Source organism: Rhinolophus ferrumequinum, chromosome X (assembly GCF_004115265.2).
Source record: "Rhinolophus ferrumequinum isolate MPI-CBG mRhiFer1 chromosome X, mRhiFer1_v1.p, whole genome shotgun sequence".
In the NCBI taxonomy this organism is placed as follows: Eukaryota; Metazoa; Chordata; class Mammalia; order Chiroptera; family Rhinolophidae; genus Rhinolophus; species Rhinolophus ferrumequinum.
Genome location: NC_046284.1, coordinates 79,766,424 through 79,786,748, shown reverse-complemented (window position 1 = coordinate 79,786,748; position 20,325 = coordinate 79,766,424). Strand labels below are relative to the sequence as shown.

General features: G+C 39.6%; 1 protein-coding gene across 7 annotated transcripts in view; it reads right to left on the bottom strand.

Moving 5' to 3' along the window:
• Positions 1-2,345: 2,345 nt before the first annotated feature.
• HEPH (hephaestin) overlaps positions 2,346-20,325 on the bottom strand; it is an 86,325-nt gene continuing 68,345 nt past the window's right edge. For 6 of the 7 annotated variants that reach the window (XM_033115897.1, XM_033115922.1, XM_033115906.1 and 3 more), the window contains 6 exons: positions 13,332-13,438; positions 12,015-12,240; positions 9,460-9,599; positions 8,281-8,443; positions 5,297-5,341; positions 3,036-3,268 (listed from right to left, as the gene is read on the bottom strand). In XM_033115897.1, the coding sequence (XP_032971788.1) occupies positions 3,036-3,268; positions 5,297-5,341; positions 8,281-8,443; positions 9,460-9,599; positions 12,015-12,240; positions 13,332-13,438 (914 nt within the window). Of the gene's footprint in view, positions 3,269-5,296; positions 5,342-8,280; positions 8,444-9,459; positions 9,600-12,014; positions 12,241-13,331; positions 13,439-20,325 lie in introns of all 7 variants that reach the window. The other variant, XM_033115874.1, reaches the window with a different exon arrangement.

Here is a 20,325-nt window from a genome sequence, read left to right as displayed (position 1 = left end):
TCTCAGAACTGCAAATATTCTGTTCTTGTGCTCTGACACTGCTACCGTTCTGCTTCTAGCCCTGGGCTGGTGGGGTTGGGATGAGCTCTGGAAGGGGAGGGAGGGGTCAACTAGGTTCTGTGCCTAACCTTCATCCTCTACTGGACGGTGAGGGCATAAACCGTTTTCACCCTTCTTCTCTCAGTTTTTGCTCTGAGGTTTCTTCCGTGAGTGTTGGGTTCAGCCATGTTATATACTGATCCCTCAGGCGGGACTGTGGGCCATAAGGAGAGCACTAGCATTCCAAATTCTTCCCTCTTCCATGACTACAATAGCTATGGAATATAGGGAGCTCAGAGTTCCGAGCTTTGTCCTGCTCCTGTGCCCATGAGGCCCACATCTCAGCACTTCCCCCTTCTCTCCTCCCCTTGCTCACCCAATTGCCCACCTTTAGATGATTTCAGTGGTTCGCCTCTTAGTCTTGCCTGTCTGCTGCACAGGGAGTCCTTTGTGGAGTTATAGTTGTTCAATTTGTTGTAAATACTTGGGGAGATTTCAAGAGGTTCACCTCATGCCATCATTTTTATGACCAGAAGTCTTTTTGTGTCTTTCTATTGTTTCCTCTTTCATTATTTCCAGGGTATATTTATCTCCATGGAGAAGTGTGTCTGTGGCCTTTAATCTGAATTGGAAGCCTAATTTATAATTTAAAAACATCAGTTTTCTGCATGGAGAATCCATGGTATGGGGCTAGAGTGAATGTGAGGATAGTAAGCAGGAGGCTACCACACTAGTCTAGGTAACAAATGGTTGTGTTTTAGAATCGGGTGGTAGAAATGAAGATAGAAACAAAGGAATCGGTTAAAGATATTTTGGAGGTAAAACAAACAAGACTCATTGATATGTTGACTTTAGGAATTTCTGGCTTGGGCAATTAAATGCATGGAAGTGTCACACTTAATTGTCAAAAACATCTACATCCCCATTGGGAGCAAATCCAAGACACACAAAAAATATATCTCTTTCTGAAATACATGGGCTTGAGCTTACATTCCCCAATCCAGAGCAGAACTACACGCCAAAGACATGTACCCTCATCTCAACCACCTCTCCTTCTCTCAGATTCATGACCAAGCTAACAACCTCCCAGTTGCATGCAAATTATATCTATTGACTGGAGTCCCCAGGATGCACTTGGTTTTCAAAAATTTCCACACTAACAATAGGCCAAACGAGTTCTTCTGTTAAGTGCATTGATTGTGCAATGGCTTAAATACTCCAACAGTTGATTTTATAACCAGCAATCTAAACCTTCCCCCACCCCCTGCTATATTTCTAGTGAAGCTCTCCAGAAAGCCACTGACCACAAATAAACCAAGATGAATGATAGTCTTTGGCCTGTGTTTACCCCTTAAAACTCCAACATGATATGGCAACTGAACACCAGCCCTGTGGTTTCTACATTTGATGTGCAAGGGGTTGCTAGCTATAGAGACAGGTTGGCCAGGAAGACAGGAAAGTTGGAGTCAATATCCTCTAACACAAAGGACAGAGATTAGTAGAAATTTCCATGCTATAGCAGGATGGAACGGGTATTTGGAGCCAAATAGATGAAGGCTTGAATTCCTGCTCAATTTCTAGCTGAATGTCCTTATATAAATCACTTATTCTCTCTGATCCTTTGTTCAAATGTAAAATAAAATAACACCCTGATAGAACTAAGGTGAGTCAAATGCAATCAGATATTAAATCAGATATCAGATAAAGCACTATGTAGTTCAGTTGTCATCTTAACTGTCTGTGATGCCTCTTTTGTTCTCCATTTGCCATGTAAAATGGTAATATGGATACTATAGCCAGTGTGGGCCATCTTATCTCATACCTACTCTATATCTTGTCTGTGATCTGTGACCAAGGTTTCAGATAGGCTTGAACTTGCAGATGACAAAGGAATATTGTTTTATGGTACCACAGGGATGGACTCTGTGTTATAAAGAGGCCCCCAAGTAGGCCTCTCATACCCCCAACTCCAAAAAGAGCTCTGTGCCCATCTTTTATTGCCCATTGGACAGGTTTGTGCTCGATCTCAGCCTTCTAGTTTCCTCTGCCAACTTTTCTTTTCTTGGCACTCAGAAAACTTTTGGTATCTATGGGCCAAAAGATGGTACCCACTGCTCTGACTTTGAGACTTCCTCTGGGACAGGTTTTAATTTCCAAAACACAAACCTGCGGGCTCCACAAAGGATAGGTAGACCCATTCTACACCCACCCATCCCCTCCACCACTGAGTGCTCTTTGTTTCAATCACAGTCACAAACTTCCAGAGGCCACAGGAACCATCAAAATCACCAAGTTCACTCTTACAGTATTCTAACATGTACTTTAATGGACAGGGATTTCTGCATAAAATATGGAAAAGACACTTAGCATTCCTTTCAGCGTGACTGTGCCAGGAACTTGGAGGAATGGCTTGCTGAGGAGCTTCTGGATTCAGAGGTTACATGTGCTCATGGCAACTACCATCCACCTACTTTTCCAAAGTAATTCACTTCCAAGAAGAATCAAACTATAATTTGGATCTTCAAATCTCACCCCACCCTTTCCCCCATTATGCCCATATTCTTAGTCCTTAGTTCAGATGTGGATTATCTTCACAGCTCACTTAAGCTTGGTTCAGAATGAACTTGCCTAGGTCACAGAAAGCAGTAGAAACCTAATTAATGTGCTTTACTCTTGGTATCTACTTTGTAAAAAGGATCAGTTTGATAGGAATTTATAGACCTTCCAAATGTCACTGGTGATATAATCTAGCTGTTGAAATTTGTGATATAAGATGCTAGGGGACACACCCCCAAGTGCCCAAGTGGAGCAAATAAACTAAAGAATAAGAGAAAGTACACCATTTCCATGTAAATAAATAAGTGACAAAATACCTAGACAAGTTTGATTCCCTCCTCTGCCTCTCTACTACCCGTGCCCCTTTGACTGTGGGGTCAGCTTCTAGTCCTCGGCCTACTGGGAGTGTATTCCAGATGTGCAGTTCTAGGATCCAGATGTTACTTCTTGAGGGACAGAAGCTTAAAACTGTCATCCAGGATCGACCTCCTGTTGCGCCGTAGCTTTTTCTGCCGATGTTGGTACCAGACTACACCACCAAGAGCAAGAGCAACAAACAGGAGAATGACACCGATGGCAATTAAGACTGAAGCCACTATCTCGACATCCTTTACAGGGATCTGTATGCCCAGCATCCTCACATTGCCTTCTCCAACGTCTCTGGGGATTGTTGCTGAAATGGAACAAAAAGAAAATGGGCACCTTGTGCTGTAGTGTACTCCAAATGGGCACCTTTTGCAGTCAACTCTTGGAAGAGGAGAAATAAGTCCATCAAAATCAAACAGAGGATCTGTTCCTATCCCTCAAAAGACTAGCTGATTAAAACAGATGCAGAAGTTACAGGGAATTGGAGTAACAAGATTTCACAGCTCAGAAAGTACTTAGCAATCATTAAGGCCCCAATCTCCCTATGAAAAGAATTAAGAATCAGAGTAGAAATATATATTTCTTTAAATATCTAAAGGCCTATGATGTAGAAAAAATAATAATAACAAAAGAATTGGTTTTGATTGCATGGTTCCAGAGTATAGAATTGAGAGCAATAAGTAGAAACTCCAAGAAAGAAGTTTGACAAAATGATCTAGCTTATCAATGCTCACTTGGACTATTGGACCATGCCACTGTGCTGTCTGGTCTCTTACCTCTTTGAGCCATGGTAAACACTGATATTATGATCTTTTCAGGTGAAATACTTGATTGTATTAGTTGCTTGTATGCAAGCTTTTGATGATCTCCAATTTACTTATGGAGTAAGGCTCGGACTCAAGCCAGGCATTCCAGGCTCTAATGTACTTTCCTAGTCTTATCTACTACTCTTCAGCTATAGCAATTCATTTTTTGTTTCCCAGAATAGGTGTTCCTTTTTAAGGCCTCCATGACTTCCTCATTCTGTTTGCTTTGCCAGAACACACTTTCTTCCTACTCACCATTTTTCTCCAGCTTAAATGTTATAAGTCTCTAAAGATTTATTCAATTCAACATCCAGCTGGACAGTTAATGAATGGTCTTTTCTTCTGTGTTCTCAAATTTCTGTACTGTTTTTATTCCCACAATTTACTTGCTTGGGCCAAGTGACCTAATGCCCCCTTATTTCTGCACTTCAGTAACCTCTTTTTTAAAAAGGGGATAATAACCATACATAATTGAAAGGTTTATTGTGAGGTTTAAGTGAGTTAATATTCATAAATATTTAGCATAGCACCTGAAATATAGCAAATGTACAATAATCGATAGCTGTTATTATCATTTGCCTTTTTTACAACATCCAGCATCCAGCACTGCAATTATTGTTTCTGTGTCTCATTTCATTTTTAGAAACAAATTTCTTGGCAAGTAGTATCTATGTCTTACTTGTTTTGGCATTCCTGACACTCAGCACCTGTTTAATGAATGTATAACTGGATGAACATATGTTCTTACAGAACTGACAGAAAATGAAATACATACATATGTATGCATGGTGCTCCACTCTTTCAGCCTCACCTTACCTCTTCCCAACCCTTCCAGGATATACTGAGTCCCCTGGTTGACAGTTTATAAGATACTTAGGAAGATCATTAGGAATTTTCCAATTTTAACACAGCTTAAAAACCTCCAGACTAACCTGATGACCTCTAATGTCTCTTCTAGCTCTCATAACTTTCTGAATCTTTCTCAGTTCAGGTACAAATGGGGTGGATAGTGAAAGCACTATTTGGATCTAGGTTAGATAAAACAATAATCTGTATTTTATTGAAGGGCAGAAATGGCTGGTTCCAAAGAGTCAAGTATTTGGTATTCCATAGATGCAAAAATAAAAATACCTTGTGCCAACACTATGGTATTTGTTCTAGTTTCACAGTGTCCCTATGGAGAATTCATGTCTGTGCTACAGCTTCTTCATGTCCAACCCAGCAAGACCTTCAATTTTCTTCCCATTCACACTCTAGGTGGGAGACTAACATAGCAGCCTTCAACTGGGGATGAGGCTGTTTTCCTCAACTCAGGAGGCTGGGGGGTGGGGATCAGAGAGAATAAACTTACTGAGGGAAGCTGAACCTTAGATTCCTGGATTCTGAAATCTTGCAATAATCTCAGGATGTTTCCTGCTAGCATTGTGGCCCACGTTTCAGTCATGTGAATCCCATATTTTAGAGATACTGCACCTCCCCACAAATGCACACCACACACAACTACCCATTCTGTTCATTACTCACCCTACCTTTTCCAACCTTGTTGTTGATGGTGGTGATAGTATTTAAGTGTTCTGGGGAGAAAAAAAAGAGAAGACATTAGTCCTATTATTCTTCCTTTCAATCCACAGGCTCACTGTTGGAGTTTGGTATTGGTTGGAGGAATTTCCTTGTGGTATAGTAACCAAAATGAAGGTGCCTGGAATTAAATAACTTATGGTCAAAGTCAATATTGGTATGTAAATTTGATTTTGAGTAGTGACACAAAATATGAGCAAGAGCATAGGCTTAGGAGAACAAAAGATAAGCCATACCACTGCATTATTTGCATATTTATTGTCACTTGTTCTATCCCCATTATTGCTCTCTTTGCCACCCTTTCCACCCTCCATTCAGGAGTCACCTGCTCCTTGTCAAATTTGCATCCCTACATATTCAATCTCTTCTCAGAATACTTCCTCCTCTTCTTGCTTTAATGAGGATGGGTTCTTCTCTGAGGACTATGCTTCTTTTACAGCCTCTCAGTAGTGCTTTAAGATTATTATTTCTCTCGTTTTTGTAAAAGTCTATCTCTTTTGAGACTCATATTATTTGGCTAGAAAAAAAACACAACCACTTCTTGTCACTGTTACCTTGCGGTTCTTTTCATTCATATCTGGTTCTGTCTTCCTCTTCCTCAGTTCTTACCATTTCCTCAGTATTGACCCATCCAACACTCAAGCCTCACAATTTCTGGAACTCTTAACTCCAACAATTTTCACATCTACTCCAATTCTATCAACCATTCCCATGATCACAGAGGACTTGTTATGCAGAACTGCTCCATCTCAGAAATCTAAAATTTAAAAACAGCCTTCTACCCTTTCCATGTTCTAATGCTATCTATTCCATTTCACCTGCTTTCTCTCACATGAAGACTGCTAACTCCTGTACCCTTCCATTTTCTCCCCAACCTACCAACATCATCCTATTGCTTCTTCCATTCCAGGTCAGGCTAAATTCCATGATATGTCACCTCAACTACTGACTTACCAGGAGTGTTATAATCATCTACAAAAACCCCAGTAACTATAATTTTCCTGTATTTTGTCTGGTATGCTGAAAGTTGGTGGAGAAAAATCATACAACTGTGAAGATCAGTATTTTTTGTGTACAATATTAACTAAGCTCGCATGCTGCTGTCAATAATGAATTTATTTCCCATCACTAAGAGTAAACTTATTCCCCCATTTCCCAGAGTGGTTATTTCAAAATTTTGGCCACTTTCTTCAAGCCCTTTACCTGACCACCTATCCTTCACGCTCTTCGGATGACTTTGGCTCCTCCATCACAGATGAAACAGAGATCATAAGACAGAAATATTTTACCTCTGGTAAGCCCCACACCAAAACCTATACATTGATCCTTTTATTTTCTGTTGACTCTCTTCTTTTAGTAGAAGCAATGACCTTACTACAGTCTAATCTTTCTTTTCAGCTCTTGTTTTCATCCTATGCCTCCTCACCAGGAACCTTCTTCCAACAATTAGTTCTGTCTTCCCTATTTCCTTCAACCTTCCCTCTGGTTGGCCTGTTAACACATATGTGGTTGGAGCGATATCGAATTTGGCCACAGTGTGGTATAAACTAACAAAAAGGCAAATACGTAAGGTTTATAGGCTGGCTTGGTGTCTTAGAGAGATATGAGCTATCATTGTTCATGGTAGTTCCCTGATTATAGGAATTGAGATAGTCTCTTATCTATTAAATGGTCCATATTTGAGATGACCCATTAATACACATGGAGACAACCTGTTATCTTAGATTTACAGCATCTTGATGACACATCAATTCATCACTTGACTTGATTCTAAGGACTGACAGAACATAACAAAGAATTCTGTGTGCTTATGTGGGTGATGGGGAATAGTACTAGAGTAGTATGTGGAAACCATATTCTAGCAGTATGGATTACCAAAAAGAAAGCTTTTTAAAACATACAGGAAATAATGTACAATTATTTGTTTCCCTTGCTGGGGGTAAACAGCAGAGTTGTAATCTCTACCCTGGTTTGCTAAGCCTGTTTGAACATCTGAAGACATTCTACCACTATTTATTTTTGCTGACAGAGTGCCAATGTCTGGCAATTGCAGAATATCTATCTCAATACCACCACATTTCAAAGCAGTATGACATTTTTTTAAAAAGCACAGGAGAAAAAATATTTCTGGATTCCTGTGGGCCCCAGGACGTTTCACATGGCTTCTTGGAAGGGGGATGATGCTGTAAACTGGACTCAGGTCAAAGGCTTAAGAAGTGAGACACTTAACCCTTTAATGAGTCAAAAGCATAAAATCCAACACAGCCTACCCGTCTACATTCTTGGTGACTAACAAAGATTCACTGGTGAAGAAACTATCCCCCACCCCCAAGAAACTAGCCCAGCTATTCTCTCTCCATATTAAAAAAAAAAAAAAAGGAAAAACCTTGTTTTACTCTTGGTAGCAACTCTGTCTGGGATAAGCTGTAATAGAAGGCCAATATCTATTTTTAGCTTTAGACAGTGTTGTTCCAGGAAAGAAAGAACTGCCTTTCATAAGCCCCACAAAACAAATCAATTAAGGAGTGACTGTTACAATTATTTCTTCTTTTTCATAAACAGATTCATTAGCAAAATTCCTTGAAATAGTCAGTGACTCTAATGAGTTCTAAAATAATAAATTTTTATACAAATTAAATATATTTGAAAGGAAGCAAATATACACTAAGCATCAAAGACTAGAGTCCAACCAGTTTCAGGCTCGTTCAACTGAAGTGAGCTCAACAGGTGTCAAAGAAATTAGAAGGGGGCAGGAGCAAGGAAGCAATGGAGAATGAGAAATATTGGATGGGAGAACACCTAGGGGCATGCTCTGTCTTAAATCCTGGTTATTCTGGGATTAGAAGGACAGGTAAAAGACTTCTTGGGATTATCTGGTTTCTATAGGCAAGACAAAGTGCTAGAAGATGGCACATTTTGGGTAGTTAGGCGTTACCTCTTTGGGATAAGACAGTAAAGAGGGTCTCCATGCCAGAATGGACATGGTCAGTAACATGGCAGTGCATCAGCCATGTCCCAGGGTTGCTGGCCACCATCTCCACAACCTCAAATGTCCCCGGGAATAGATCCACCACGTCTGCCCGGTAGCTCTCTCCATTCTGCAAGAAAGATTGGGGGTAGAAGAGAGGACTTGAAGGGTATAAAGGGCATTTCAGAGTTTATAGAAATTAAAAGGCTTGGATGTCCACATCAGGGACATGGGACCGATTCATAGACCAGAGAGCAGCTTAAAGAGTCCACCTTACCACCTTATCCATCTTCCCTATGAACCACCCCCCCACACACACACACACTGAATCAGTAGAGGGGACTCTCTCTCCTACTACTTATTCTTAAAGTGTCCCAAAGTATAAGACATTGCAACTTCCTTTAGGGGACTAAGAACTAGTATCTCTGCACTTTTCAGCAGGCTGAAATCTGGGTAATTCATCTTAAACCTTGACCCCTGGGAAGGAGCCACATAATTTACTTTAGCAATGGAACTCAAATTAGCTTATCTTTCTTGCCCTCACCTTCCTCAGCACTTCTAGATCTTCATATTTATATGAATGCCTCCAATTCTGCCCCCTTTTCTAAGACTAAATCTTCTTAAAAAACTATATGTTTTTCCATGTAGCTCCTGAATTCAAGCTCTTCTTATAATGGATTAAGGAATTTCAGAGATTCTGAGACACCCTCTGAAATTCCCATATATTAGGATAACTGCTCACTGTGTCTCAAGTCCTTGACTGAGACTCAGTTAAAATGATTCCTTCAATCGTCTTACCCCATAAACAAGCCACTTGTTTCTTCTATATCAGCGGGGAAAGCTAAAGCCTAGAGAGAAGTGACCCTGGGATACACAGCCAAACTAGAATTCCCAGCTCAGTGCTCCATGTACAAGACCTCTCCTCTTTTAACTGATTTTTTAAAATTAAAGTTTATTGGGGTGACAATTGTTAGTAAAGTTACATAGATTTCAGGTGTACAATTCTGTAATACATCATCTATATCTCACATTATGTGTTCACCACGGCTGATTTTTATCTTGTTCTTTGCTATTCCCTTCCTCCTCAATAGTTGTTAAACACTCCTCTAATCACCCCTAAGGGACTCAGTCCTCTTTCCAGCTCACCCGATAGAGGAAGCTCTCTGCATGGAAGTGGACAGTGTGCAGGTCAATATCTTGGCCCATGGCCAGCATGTACCAGGCCACTCGTTCTCCTTGGTACATGGTAAGACCCTTGAGGTTGGCATAGAGCTTTCCATTAATGGCTGTAAAAGAATAAAAAGTCTCATATCTCTCATTTTGACTTCCCATTGCCACTGCCCTAAGACTAGTCCTTATCATCTCTGATGATAGCAATAGTCTCCTAACTTCTCTCATTTTTATTCCATTTGTCCCCCTCCAGTCTACCTTTCACTTTGGTTTTATAAGAGTGGTCTTCTAAATAACAAATATGACCATGTCATTCTGCTGCTTAAAATATTTTACTAGCTCCCTCCTGCCAACATGATCCTTCAAAATATAGCTCCCAAACATTTTCCCAGACTCATCTTCCATTATCCAACATACTTATTCCAATTAGGGTGATTTATTCACCACCTCCCATATAGCCCAATTTGCATGTTCTTTGTGTCCATCCTCATGTTTTTAATTTTCCCTTCCAGAAATCCTGCCTCCTTTCATTCATCTTTTCAAAGTTCAAACTTTCACCTCCTTCAAGAACATATCTTTAATTAGCTTCCCTTAGTATCTCTCATTCTCTGCATCCCATTCCACATTTGAACTTATCCAGTACTGTCTTACCACTCTTTGGGACTCACCAGAAATTGCCTTCTAGATTTACCTATCTTTTAATTTGTGGGACCTCATATCCTCAATCAGACCCTAGGTTCCTAGTAAGCAGGAAATGAGTGTATATACTATAGCACTATAGTTCACTTGTATTCTTCAGAACACCCAACAGACACCTGAGCCTAAAATAAATGTTTCAAAAAAGACTAATCACTTATCTGGAATTAATCATGGTATTAATGCATGGGCTTCATCATCTACCTCGTCCCAGGCTATATCCTATGCTTTAAAGACCACAAACTACTCATTGCCATGATAATTAACACTGCCAGGATAATGCCCAGGACATAATCCTCCACTTCTCATGTTCTTGTAGAGGGAAGGTCATTTCTACTTTACACTACGAGGGGAAATAATGGAAAGAACATTTATAGCATATCTCTGTATTTACCTCCACCAAATTAGGAATTTGATAAAAGGAAATAAACATGCACAACTCAGCCTTTTCTGAATCTGCTCTCTCTTGGATCAGTCTGACCAAAGAAAGGGGTGCAAACAGATTTACTATTCCATTGTGGTAAAGATCCCACCCACTTTGTCAATAATAAAGTGGAAAATCTATCCATTACAGAAGGAGTATTAGCAAGCCTATTTAATTGCAGAACTAAACTCAGTTTTCCAATTAGCCTTCTCAGTAAGATCACATTTAATCTCTTTCTCTTTCTCAATTGGTTCAGGAGTCAGGAAGGGAAGAGAAGGGTATTATTTATTTGTCCTCAGACCTCAACATTATTTAACTTTTTATCTCCAGTGCCAGAACTCAGAAAGTGCTCAACCAATATCTGATAGACAGATAGGTAGATGGATTAATACCTGAAGACTTCGGATGAATGAATATATAAACAATCAGATCTGGAGATGGGCATTAGCCCAAGCCCTGCACTAGCAAGATCTAACTGCCCTCACTCCCTTTTTGTCCTGGGAAATTTATTTCTCTGATCTGACAGGAGCTAAATAGTTCACTTAATAAAGTTGTGAACCGTGTTTCAGTGTGAACCACTCATATCTCCATCAAGGGGGAAATAACTTGAATCTGTGTGACAATGAGATACTACTTTTGAATTTCATTACAGTCACTATCAAAGTCACACCTTATCTTCAGATCAAAGAAATATTATGTTAGAAGGGATAGTGAGAAATCATTTCATTCATTCCACTGCACTTAAGTTCTCCCTCTTATTTGAGATTTTCTCTCATTGTTGAAGAGATACACATATCTTTAAAACAAAGGAAGGCTTGGATGTGCAATTTCCCTCCAAAACCTATTCAAGAATCAAAAAACTCTTCCTTGTATATTATATAAATCCAGTATACTACTCTTTGAGTCTCTCTTCTCCAATTATTCCATCTGTAATTTGAACTTTGTTTTAAAAAAATAGACTAAAAGACAAGCTGTCCATCTGTCTATATTGAAAAAATAGATATCAGATCTAGAGTGGTAAATAAATAAGATGATATTGAAAGGCTAAACTCAGGATTTTGAAGCAGAGGAGCCCTGAGCAGCTAGCTCACCAAATACATTGAGGGTCATTAAATACATTGAATATCCACCTTGCCTTCTGTAATATGTTAAAATGTGCTGGTGTCACCACAGCAACTTTACAGAGTCAGCTTTCTATTTTCTGGGTACCTGATCTAATATGGACAAAATATGTATTTTGTGTATATAAACAAATGTACAATAGTTGGAGACCTTTATTCCAATTTGTCCTTATTCCAAATTTCTACCTTCCTATCCTTTCTGGAATTATGCTCCCTCATATAGTAATGAGTCTATCAGATATCCCCATGTGGGATTTCTATGGAAGGTGGGTAGATTATTTTCTACAGACCATGCATTTTATTACTCTCCAAGAAAGTCTCATCCTGTAGATTAACATGTCCTCGCTCCTGGGGCCCATGGGTTGCCACATTCTCCTCTAGATACCATGACTGGTTCTCATCAAAGATCAAGAATAACAAGGCAAATTCTTGGTCCATGTCACTCCGTCTTCCATGGGGCTCCAGGATGCCCTTCCTGCAGATGGCCAAGGGCCCCACCAGGCCACTATACATGTCCTGAGAATGGGAGGAAGGGGGAGAGAGTAAAAAATATGAGGTTGACCTGCATGCAGTATTCTACAGGAAGCCAGGCTGACATCCAAGCTCACTCTGTCCTCAGAACTTCATCATAATATCTTATATTTATAAGCACCTCTACTATGTTAGCTGAATTCATCCTCACAACCATCTTGGGACACAGGTAAGATGTGTTATATAACCTTTGTTTTAGCTAGGCTAGACTACTCATTGATATCCAAACCCACCAAGAACTTTCACAATCCAGTGCCTTTCTCATGCCATTTCTTCTTCCTGTAATGTCCTCCCCTCCACCATATTCCTTATCTTATGGCATACTGCTTTTCATCTTCTAAGTCTCAAAATACATGTAACTTCCATTTATTGTGAGGCTTTCTCCTGCTTCCTTCTCATTCATACCCTTATCCAAGCAGAAGTAATCACTCTCAGAGACCCCCATAGAACTATTATGTGGTTTTAAAGAAATGCTAACATAGATGAATAGAGAGATAGATGATAGATAGATAGATAGATATAAATAACATTATGTTTATAGTTATCTGTCTCCCCAACTAGATCATACTCTTCGAGGATGAGAACTTTATCTTACATTTGTATCATCTAAAGAACCAAGTGAAATGCCAAAAGTATAGTAGGCACTCAGTAAATGATTGCTGAGATCTGGCTGTGGATGGGTGGATAGAGAGATAAACTAATTTTCCAGATGACAAAACAGAAGCAGAATGACTTGTCTGAAGTCACTGCAAAGGTAAGATAAAACCAAATTTGGGACTAGAACCCCAATCTCTTGACAACCAATCCTAGGCTTTTTAAATGAGAGCATATTGCGTTATAGGATCCAAGAAGAAACAAGGAAGAAAATTCTTAGGGCAAACAAGTGGTGCTACCTATTTCCTTCATTCCTCGTCCTGTCTATTAAAATAAGCCAAGCATTTAAGAAATTTTCCCCAAAGCCTAGGCTTTAGTATTTCAGGGATGGGCTTCTTATTACACCTATTTAATAGGTTCTTTTTGCTGATCATTCTGCTCACTTTTTAGACTTACCTCCAGGAAGTCAATATTATATTTACCTTGATGGGATCTACTGCAGAATAATAAATCCAGGAAACACAAGCAGAATCATTGGGTCCAGGGCCAGATCTCTCTGGGATGTTCCATTTGTAAGTGAGAACCTCACCTAGGAAGGGTGACAGTTGGACCAGGTCAGAAATTTCTCCCAATTACCAGGCCTTCCCAAAACACTGTGGTGGGTGATTCCTAAGACTTTTAAGATCATTCCTCATCACTTTCATACCAGTCTCCATTTTATTTTTGTGACTTTGTTCTTCTCCTTTCCGGGACATCCTCAGCCTGTCTTCTACTAACCCTATCATTAAAAGTCCAGGTCTAATCCTGGTAAGGCAGCTCTGCTACTGTTCTCTCTGCTTTTAATGTACTCCCTTCCTTGGTTCTGTTTTGTTCTTTTCCTGCTGCTGCCTCCTATATAGAGCTGTTTTCCCAAGGCTCTGTCTCCAGTTCCCTTTTCCTTTTTTTCCACACTCTCTACAAGGAAGCTTTCAGCCACCTTTCTGATGTCAATTATATTCTACATATTCATGATTCTTAAATATACTTCCCTTTTCACTAGATTTCAATCTGACATTTTCAGTTAGATACTTGGGCATCTTTTGAAGATTGTCCTGACAGCACATCAAAAACTAAAATTGTTATGAACTCACTTCACAGAATTCTGTTACTCATTCTGTGCTCCCAGTGTGTAGTAAAGACATCAAAACCATCTTAGCTACCCAGAGTTAAAACTTTAGTCTTCTTGTCTTACTACCTTCATGCATAAATCATCCAACCAAATGGAAAGTCCTACTGATTGTACCTCTACAATATATATTTTTAGCCATACTCTCTTCTTTTCAATTCCTAATATTCTTGCCCTAATATAGACCCTTGTTTTCTCAACTGGACTATTACAAAACATCCTAACATGTTTCTCTGTCTCCAAGTTTTGCCCTCTCTTATTTATCTTCTGATTGATGCCATATTAATTTTTATAACAGCTTTATCAATATATCATTTGCATACCATAAAATTCACCCATTTAAAGTATATAATTCATTTCTTTAGTATATTTACAGAACTTAATAATCATCAACACAATCAAATTTAGAAAAAATCATTGTCACCAAAAAAAAAGAAAAATCCCTGCACTCCCTAGCCATCATTCCCTAATCCATACACTCACCCAAGCCCTGAGCAACTACTAATCTACTTTATGTCTCTGTAGACTTGCCCATTATGAACACTTTATACAAATTGAATACTACAGGAGTAACATAAACAAGATGGCAGACTAAGGCGGTCCCAATGCTCATTTTCTCCCACAATAACAACAAAAATAAGAAATAAATTATATGCCCACAAAAATAGCTCTGAGAGCACTCCAGAATAAAACAAGGAACCTGTAGCAAACCAGTGGAGTGAAAAGAAAAAAGAAAGAAAGAAAGAAAGGTAGAAAGAAAGAAAGAAAGAAAGAAAGAAAGAAAGAAAGAAAGGAAGGAAGGAAGGAAGGAAGGAAGGAAGGAAGGAAGGAAGGAAGGAAGGAAGAAAGAAAAGTGAAAATGGCCATATAATAAAGTGTAGGAAGTATCTTGCTGTATCACCTCAATCTGGTACAGCTAGGCACCAAGAGGGAACCCCCATTGGAAAAAAGGACAGCAGGAGGATCCCAGCAGCCCTCACCACCAGGAAGTCTTTCTTGATGCCGACTCCAGCTGATTGAGCTGCCTGGAGTCCATGCTCCTCTGCCAGCTCTACAAGGAGCCACCACAACTCTTCCCCAACCCTAGAAGAAGCTGTAGCTGCTTTGCTTTCCCCAAGAAAGAGCTGCCATCACCTTGCTCACCAAAAAGGATTCTCCACTGCCCTTCCCCCTCCCCAAGAAAGAGCTACTTCCCTGCACCTTACCCAAGGAGCACTTGCCAATCTTCTTTTCCCCACATGGTGCCACACGTGCTCTGCCTTCAGATCAAGGATCCACAGCTGCTGTGTGGCACCCTACCCCCACTCTGAGAAGGAGCTGCCACCATTCTACATCCCTAGAGGGAGCCACCATCATTCATCCTCTTCAGAAAGAGCCAATGCCAATCCTTGCCTCCCCTACCAAAAAGGAATTGCTGTCCCTCCACACCCTCCTCATGAAAAGGAACCATCAATGCTGCATTTTCCAGAAGAAGGTGTCATTGATGTTCTGTTCTTCCCCAGAAGGAGATTTGACTGCTCCACACACACCTGAGAAGGAACTGCTTGCATTCCCCACCAACAGAGCCATTGACACTTTTCCCCAGAAGGAGTTATCAACACCCCAACCTCCCCAAGAAGGAGCTGTTGATGCCCCCCCACAAGGGGCCACCACTCTTCTGTTCCCCCAGTGAAGGAGCCACTGCTGCACTGAACCCCCATGCACAAGGAGGTGGTGATACTCAGTCACCCCAAACAAGAGCCAGTTCTGATCTAGCTCCCGTATTCAGAAAGAGCCACTTGCTCCCTTCCCCATCAGAATTAGATGCAACTTGGCACCTCTCCCCCAACAAGTGCTGTCCCTCCCTCAAGACATTAGCACCACTGAAACAGTGAGTGGGCCCACCACAGAATTCTGGAGCCACTGTGCATCCTACATGTTATTTTATGTGCATCCTACATGTTAGCCAGAGCTGCTGCATGTGCACCCACATATTAGACATGGTGCCAAGAGGAATACCCTCAGCCATGACTCTGCCCCATAGGGGAAAAGTGAACAGGAGACTCCAAGTAGCCTTCACCACTGAGGACTCCAATAGCCACTGTGGACACCTTCAGACTTGGACACTGAGGACCACTGCAGTATTCATTGACACTGACTTCAGCTGATGGAGGTACATGGAGACTATACCACTGTGCCCTCCGTAGAGCAAAAATCAATGCTGAACACCTACAGGGCCAAAGCTGCTCTTCCCCCACCCAGCTGGCACCCTTATACCCAATCATAGGTGAAGGTCTTTCCCCATGGAAGCCAGCCTATAAAGCCTGGAAAAGGTGACTAATCCTTCAAAAGTGGAGACATAAATGCAAGGCTATAACAAACATGAATAATTAAGGAAACATGACACCATCAAAGGAAAACTATAATTTTTTAATACCAATCCCAAAGCAATGGGGATCTACAAATTGCATGACAAATAATTCAAAATAGTTGTTCTAACATAGTTCAGTGTGTTACAAGAGAACACAGACAACCCGATGAAATCAGGATAACAATACGTGAACAAAATGAAAAGTTCAACAAAAAGACAGAAATAATAGAAAAAGAACCAAACAGAATTTCTGAAGCTTAAAATCATAATTAATGAAATGGAAAATACAATGCAGAGCTTCACAAGCAGACTTGATCAAACAAAAGAGAGAATCTGTGACCTTGCATACAATTCATTTGAATTATTCAGTCACAGAAGAAAAAAGCAGAACAAATTACAGAGTGAAGAAAGCCTATGGGATTTACATGATATCATAAAAGCAATCAATATATGCATCATGGGAGTTATAGAAGAAGAAGAAGGAGAAGAAGGAGGAGGAGGAGGAAAAGAAAAGAAGGAGGAGGAAAAAGGGGAACAAGGAGAAGGAGAAGAAGAGAGAGAGAAAACAGAGCTGAAAGCTTATTTAAAAAATAATGGCTAAAAATTCCCAAACGATAAAAGTGGAACAGACATACAAATTCATGAAGCGCAACATTTCCCAAACAGGATTATCCCAAAGAAGACTACACCTAGACATATTATAATCAAATTTCCAAAAGTCAAGTACACAGAGAGAGTATTAAAAGCAGTAAGGAAAAAGTGACTTGTCACATATAAGAAAACCTTAAGACTATAAGCAGATTACTTAGCAGAAAACTTGTTGGCCAAAGAGAGTGGGATAATACACATACCTGGCAAAATTATACTTTAAAAATGAAGGAGAAGGGATAACATTTTTATAAGACAAACAATTAAGGAAATTCATCATTACTAGATATGCCTTATAAAAAATGCTTAAGGAAGTTATTCAAATTGAAATAAAAACATGCTAAACAGCAACACTAAAGCATAAGAAAGTATATAGACATATATAAAATAATATGCTACTATAATAATGGTGTATACATTACTTTTAACCCTAATAAAAGGTTAAAAGATAAAAATTTGTTAATGGATGCACAACATGAAAAGAAGTAAACGTTGACAACAGAAAAACAAAGTGTGGAATAGAGGAGTGCAAAAGTGTACTGTTTTGTATGCAAATAAATTTAAGTTGTTATCAACTTAAAGTAGAAGATTATAACTACAAATAATGTTATGCATAAAATAGCCACAAAGAAAAAAATCAATACTAAATGCACAAAAGATAAACAGAGAAGAACCAAAGCAAATCACTACAAGAAATCATCAAATAATAAAGGAAGATAGCAAGAGAGGAAGAGATTGACCAACTGAAAAACAGGCAGAAAACAATTAACAAAATCGCTATAGTAGGTTCTCAAATTTCAATAATTACCTTAAATATAAATGGATTAAACTTATTAATCAACAAGAATAGATAGCTTACTGGATAAATAAAAAACGATATCCAATTATATGCTGTCTACAAGACACTCATATTAGATTTACAGACACACATAAGCTGAAACTGAAAGGATGGGAAAATTATATTCCACACAAATTGTAACTAAAAGAAAGCAAGAGTGCCTATACTTATGTCAGACAAAAAAGATTTTAAGTCTAACACTGTCTCTAGAAGTAAAGAATGTTATTCTATAATGATAAAATGGTCAATTCAATAAGAAGATTTAACAATTATAAATAAGTACATACCCAAAATCAGAGTACCTACGTATATAAAGCAAATACTGACAGATCTGAAGACATAAACTCACAGCAATACAATAATAGTATGGCACTTCGATATCCCACTTAAAATAATAGCACATCCAGATGGAAACTCAACAAACTCCTGACTTGAAAAATACTATACCCAAATGGACCTAACAGACATATACAGAACTTGGCACACAACATCAGAATAATATACATTTTTTTCAAGTGCACACAGAACATTCTTCAAGATAAATTACATGTTAAGTCACATAACAAGTCTTAATAAATTTAAGATTTAAATAATTCCAAGTATATTATTAATATTTTTCCACAATGAAATACAACTAAAAATCCATAACAGCAAGAAAAATGGATATTCAAAAATATGTGAAAACTGTACATTCTCTCGAACAGCCATTGAGTCAAAGAGGAAATCAAAAGAGAATTTTAAAAGTGTCTCAAGACAAACAAAAACTAAAACACAATTTGGTGATGTCCAAAGCATGGTGGTGTAAGGGGTCCCCATGAGGTCTCCCCTTGAAGTTACAACAAGTTTAACAGCTATAATTCAACAAAGGATTCCCTGTGCAACACCCAAACATGTCTGAGAGACCTATGCATCAAAACAACTGAAGGTGGATGATCAGAGCAAACAGGGGAGGAGAGAAAGGACAAGAGCAGAGTCAGGTGCTGTGGACACAAACCAGTGCTCACTGCCAGTTGTGGGAGAGGGGAGGATTCAGGCTACAGGTGCACTCTTTGTGGCCCCCAGCATTCCTGCCTGAATGACCAGCATATAATATGGCTGAACTCAGTGATGGGCAGAGGCCTCTGGGCAGACACGGAATACAGAAGTGCAACAGCTGTATTCTAGTAGCAGTCAATGCCAAGCAGAAAACAAAGCCACAGAGCACGGCCGCCTCCCTGCACTCTCCCAAAGTTCGCCTCCCTGGACCCTCCCAGAGTTAGCATAGGACCCGAAAAGAAACTGCAGCTAAGATTGTCAGGTTACAAACAGAGTATCTACATCCCTGAGAACTAGAGAGACAGTTTCTGAACAGCAGATGCACACTGTGGCTAATCCCAGTGACAAAGGTGGAGATACACAGGTGAGGCAGCTGAGGTGTGGCAGTCGCCATTACTGGGGGGAGAACAAAGCCACAAATACACCAGTTGCTTCTCTCAGATGACCCCACCCCTACCCTTCAAGGCCGATCCCAGCGGGGGTACCTGGAACACCTCAGGCAGCACAGCACTGTATCTGGCTGCAGGGGAAGCACTGGGATTTCAGGGCCTCAGAACCCCATCATCCACCACATTCTCCCACAGGAGTAGTGCCCTGAGACCGAGGTGACCTGGTCACAGAGGAGACACCCTACTCCCCAGGAAACACAAGGAATTTTTCATTTCCCAGCAGAGATACGTAAAGCTGGAGCACTAAAAGAGAAAATAAAATGCTCCAGCGCCACCTACTGAAAAACAAAAGAAAGACCTCTTCTTATCAACCTGTAGAGTTCACTCCCATACCATATACCTAGGCAGAAAAAGAATCCATCAAATACCATGAACAAAAAAGGTAACAAGGCAGCTCAGAAGAAAATGAAAAATCTCCAGAAAATAAACTTAAAGACATCGGAATATATGACTAAAAAGGCAGAGAATTCAAGATTGCTATTCAGAAAAATACTCAATGAGCTGCGAGAAAACTTAGATAGGCAGTTTAATGAACTCAGAAATAAAATCAACAAACAAAATATTTTACCAAAGAGATTACAAATTTTAAAAAGAACCAAATAGAAATAGTGGAGCTGAAGAATTCAATAAGAGAGATGAAGAATGAGATAGTTTAGGAAACAGAGCTGACCAGATGGAAGAAATAATTAGTGATAGCAAAGATAAAAATCTAGAAATGACACAGATGGAAGAAGAGAGAGACTTGAGAATTAAAACAAATAAAAGAACTCTACAAGGATTATCTGACTCCATCAAAAAGAGCAATATAAGAAAAATGGGTATTCCAAAGGGACAAGAGAGGGAAAAGGGAACAGAGAGACTATTCAAACAAATAGTTAATGGGAACTTCCTAAACCTATGGAAAGAACTGGATCCTCAAATCCAAGAAGCAAACAGAACACCCAATTACCTCAACCCAAAAAGACCTTTTCCAAGGCACATTATATTAAAA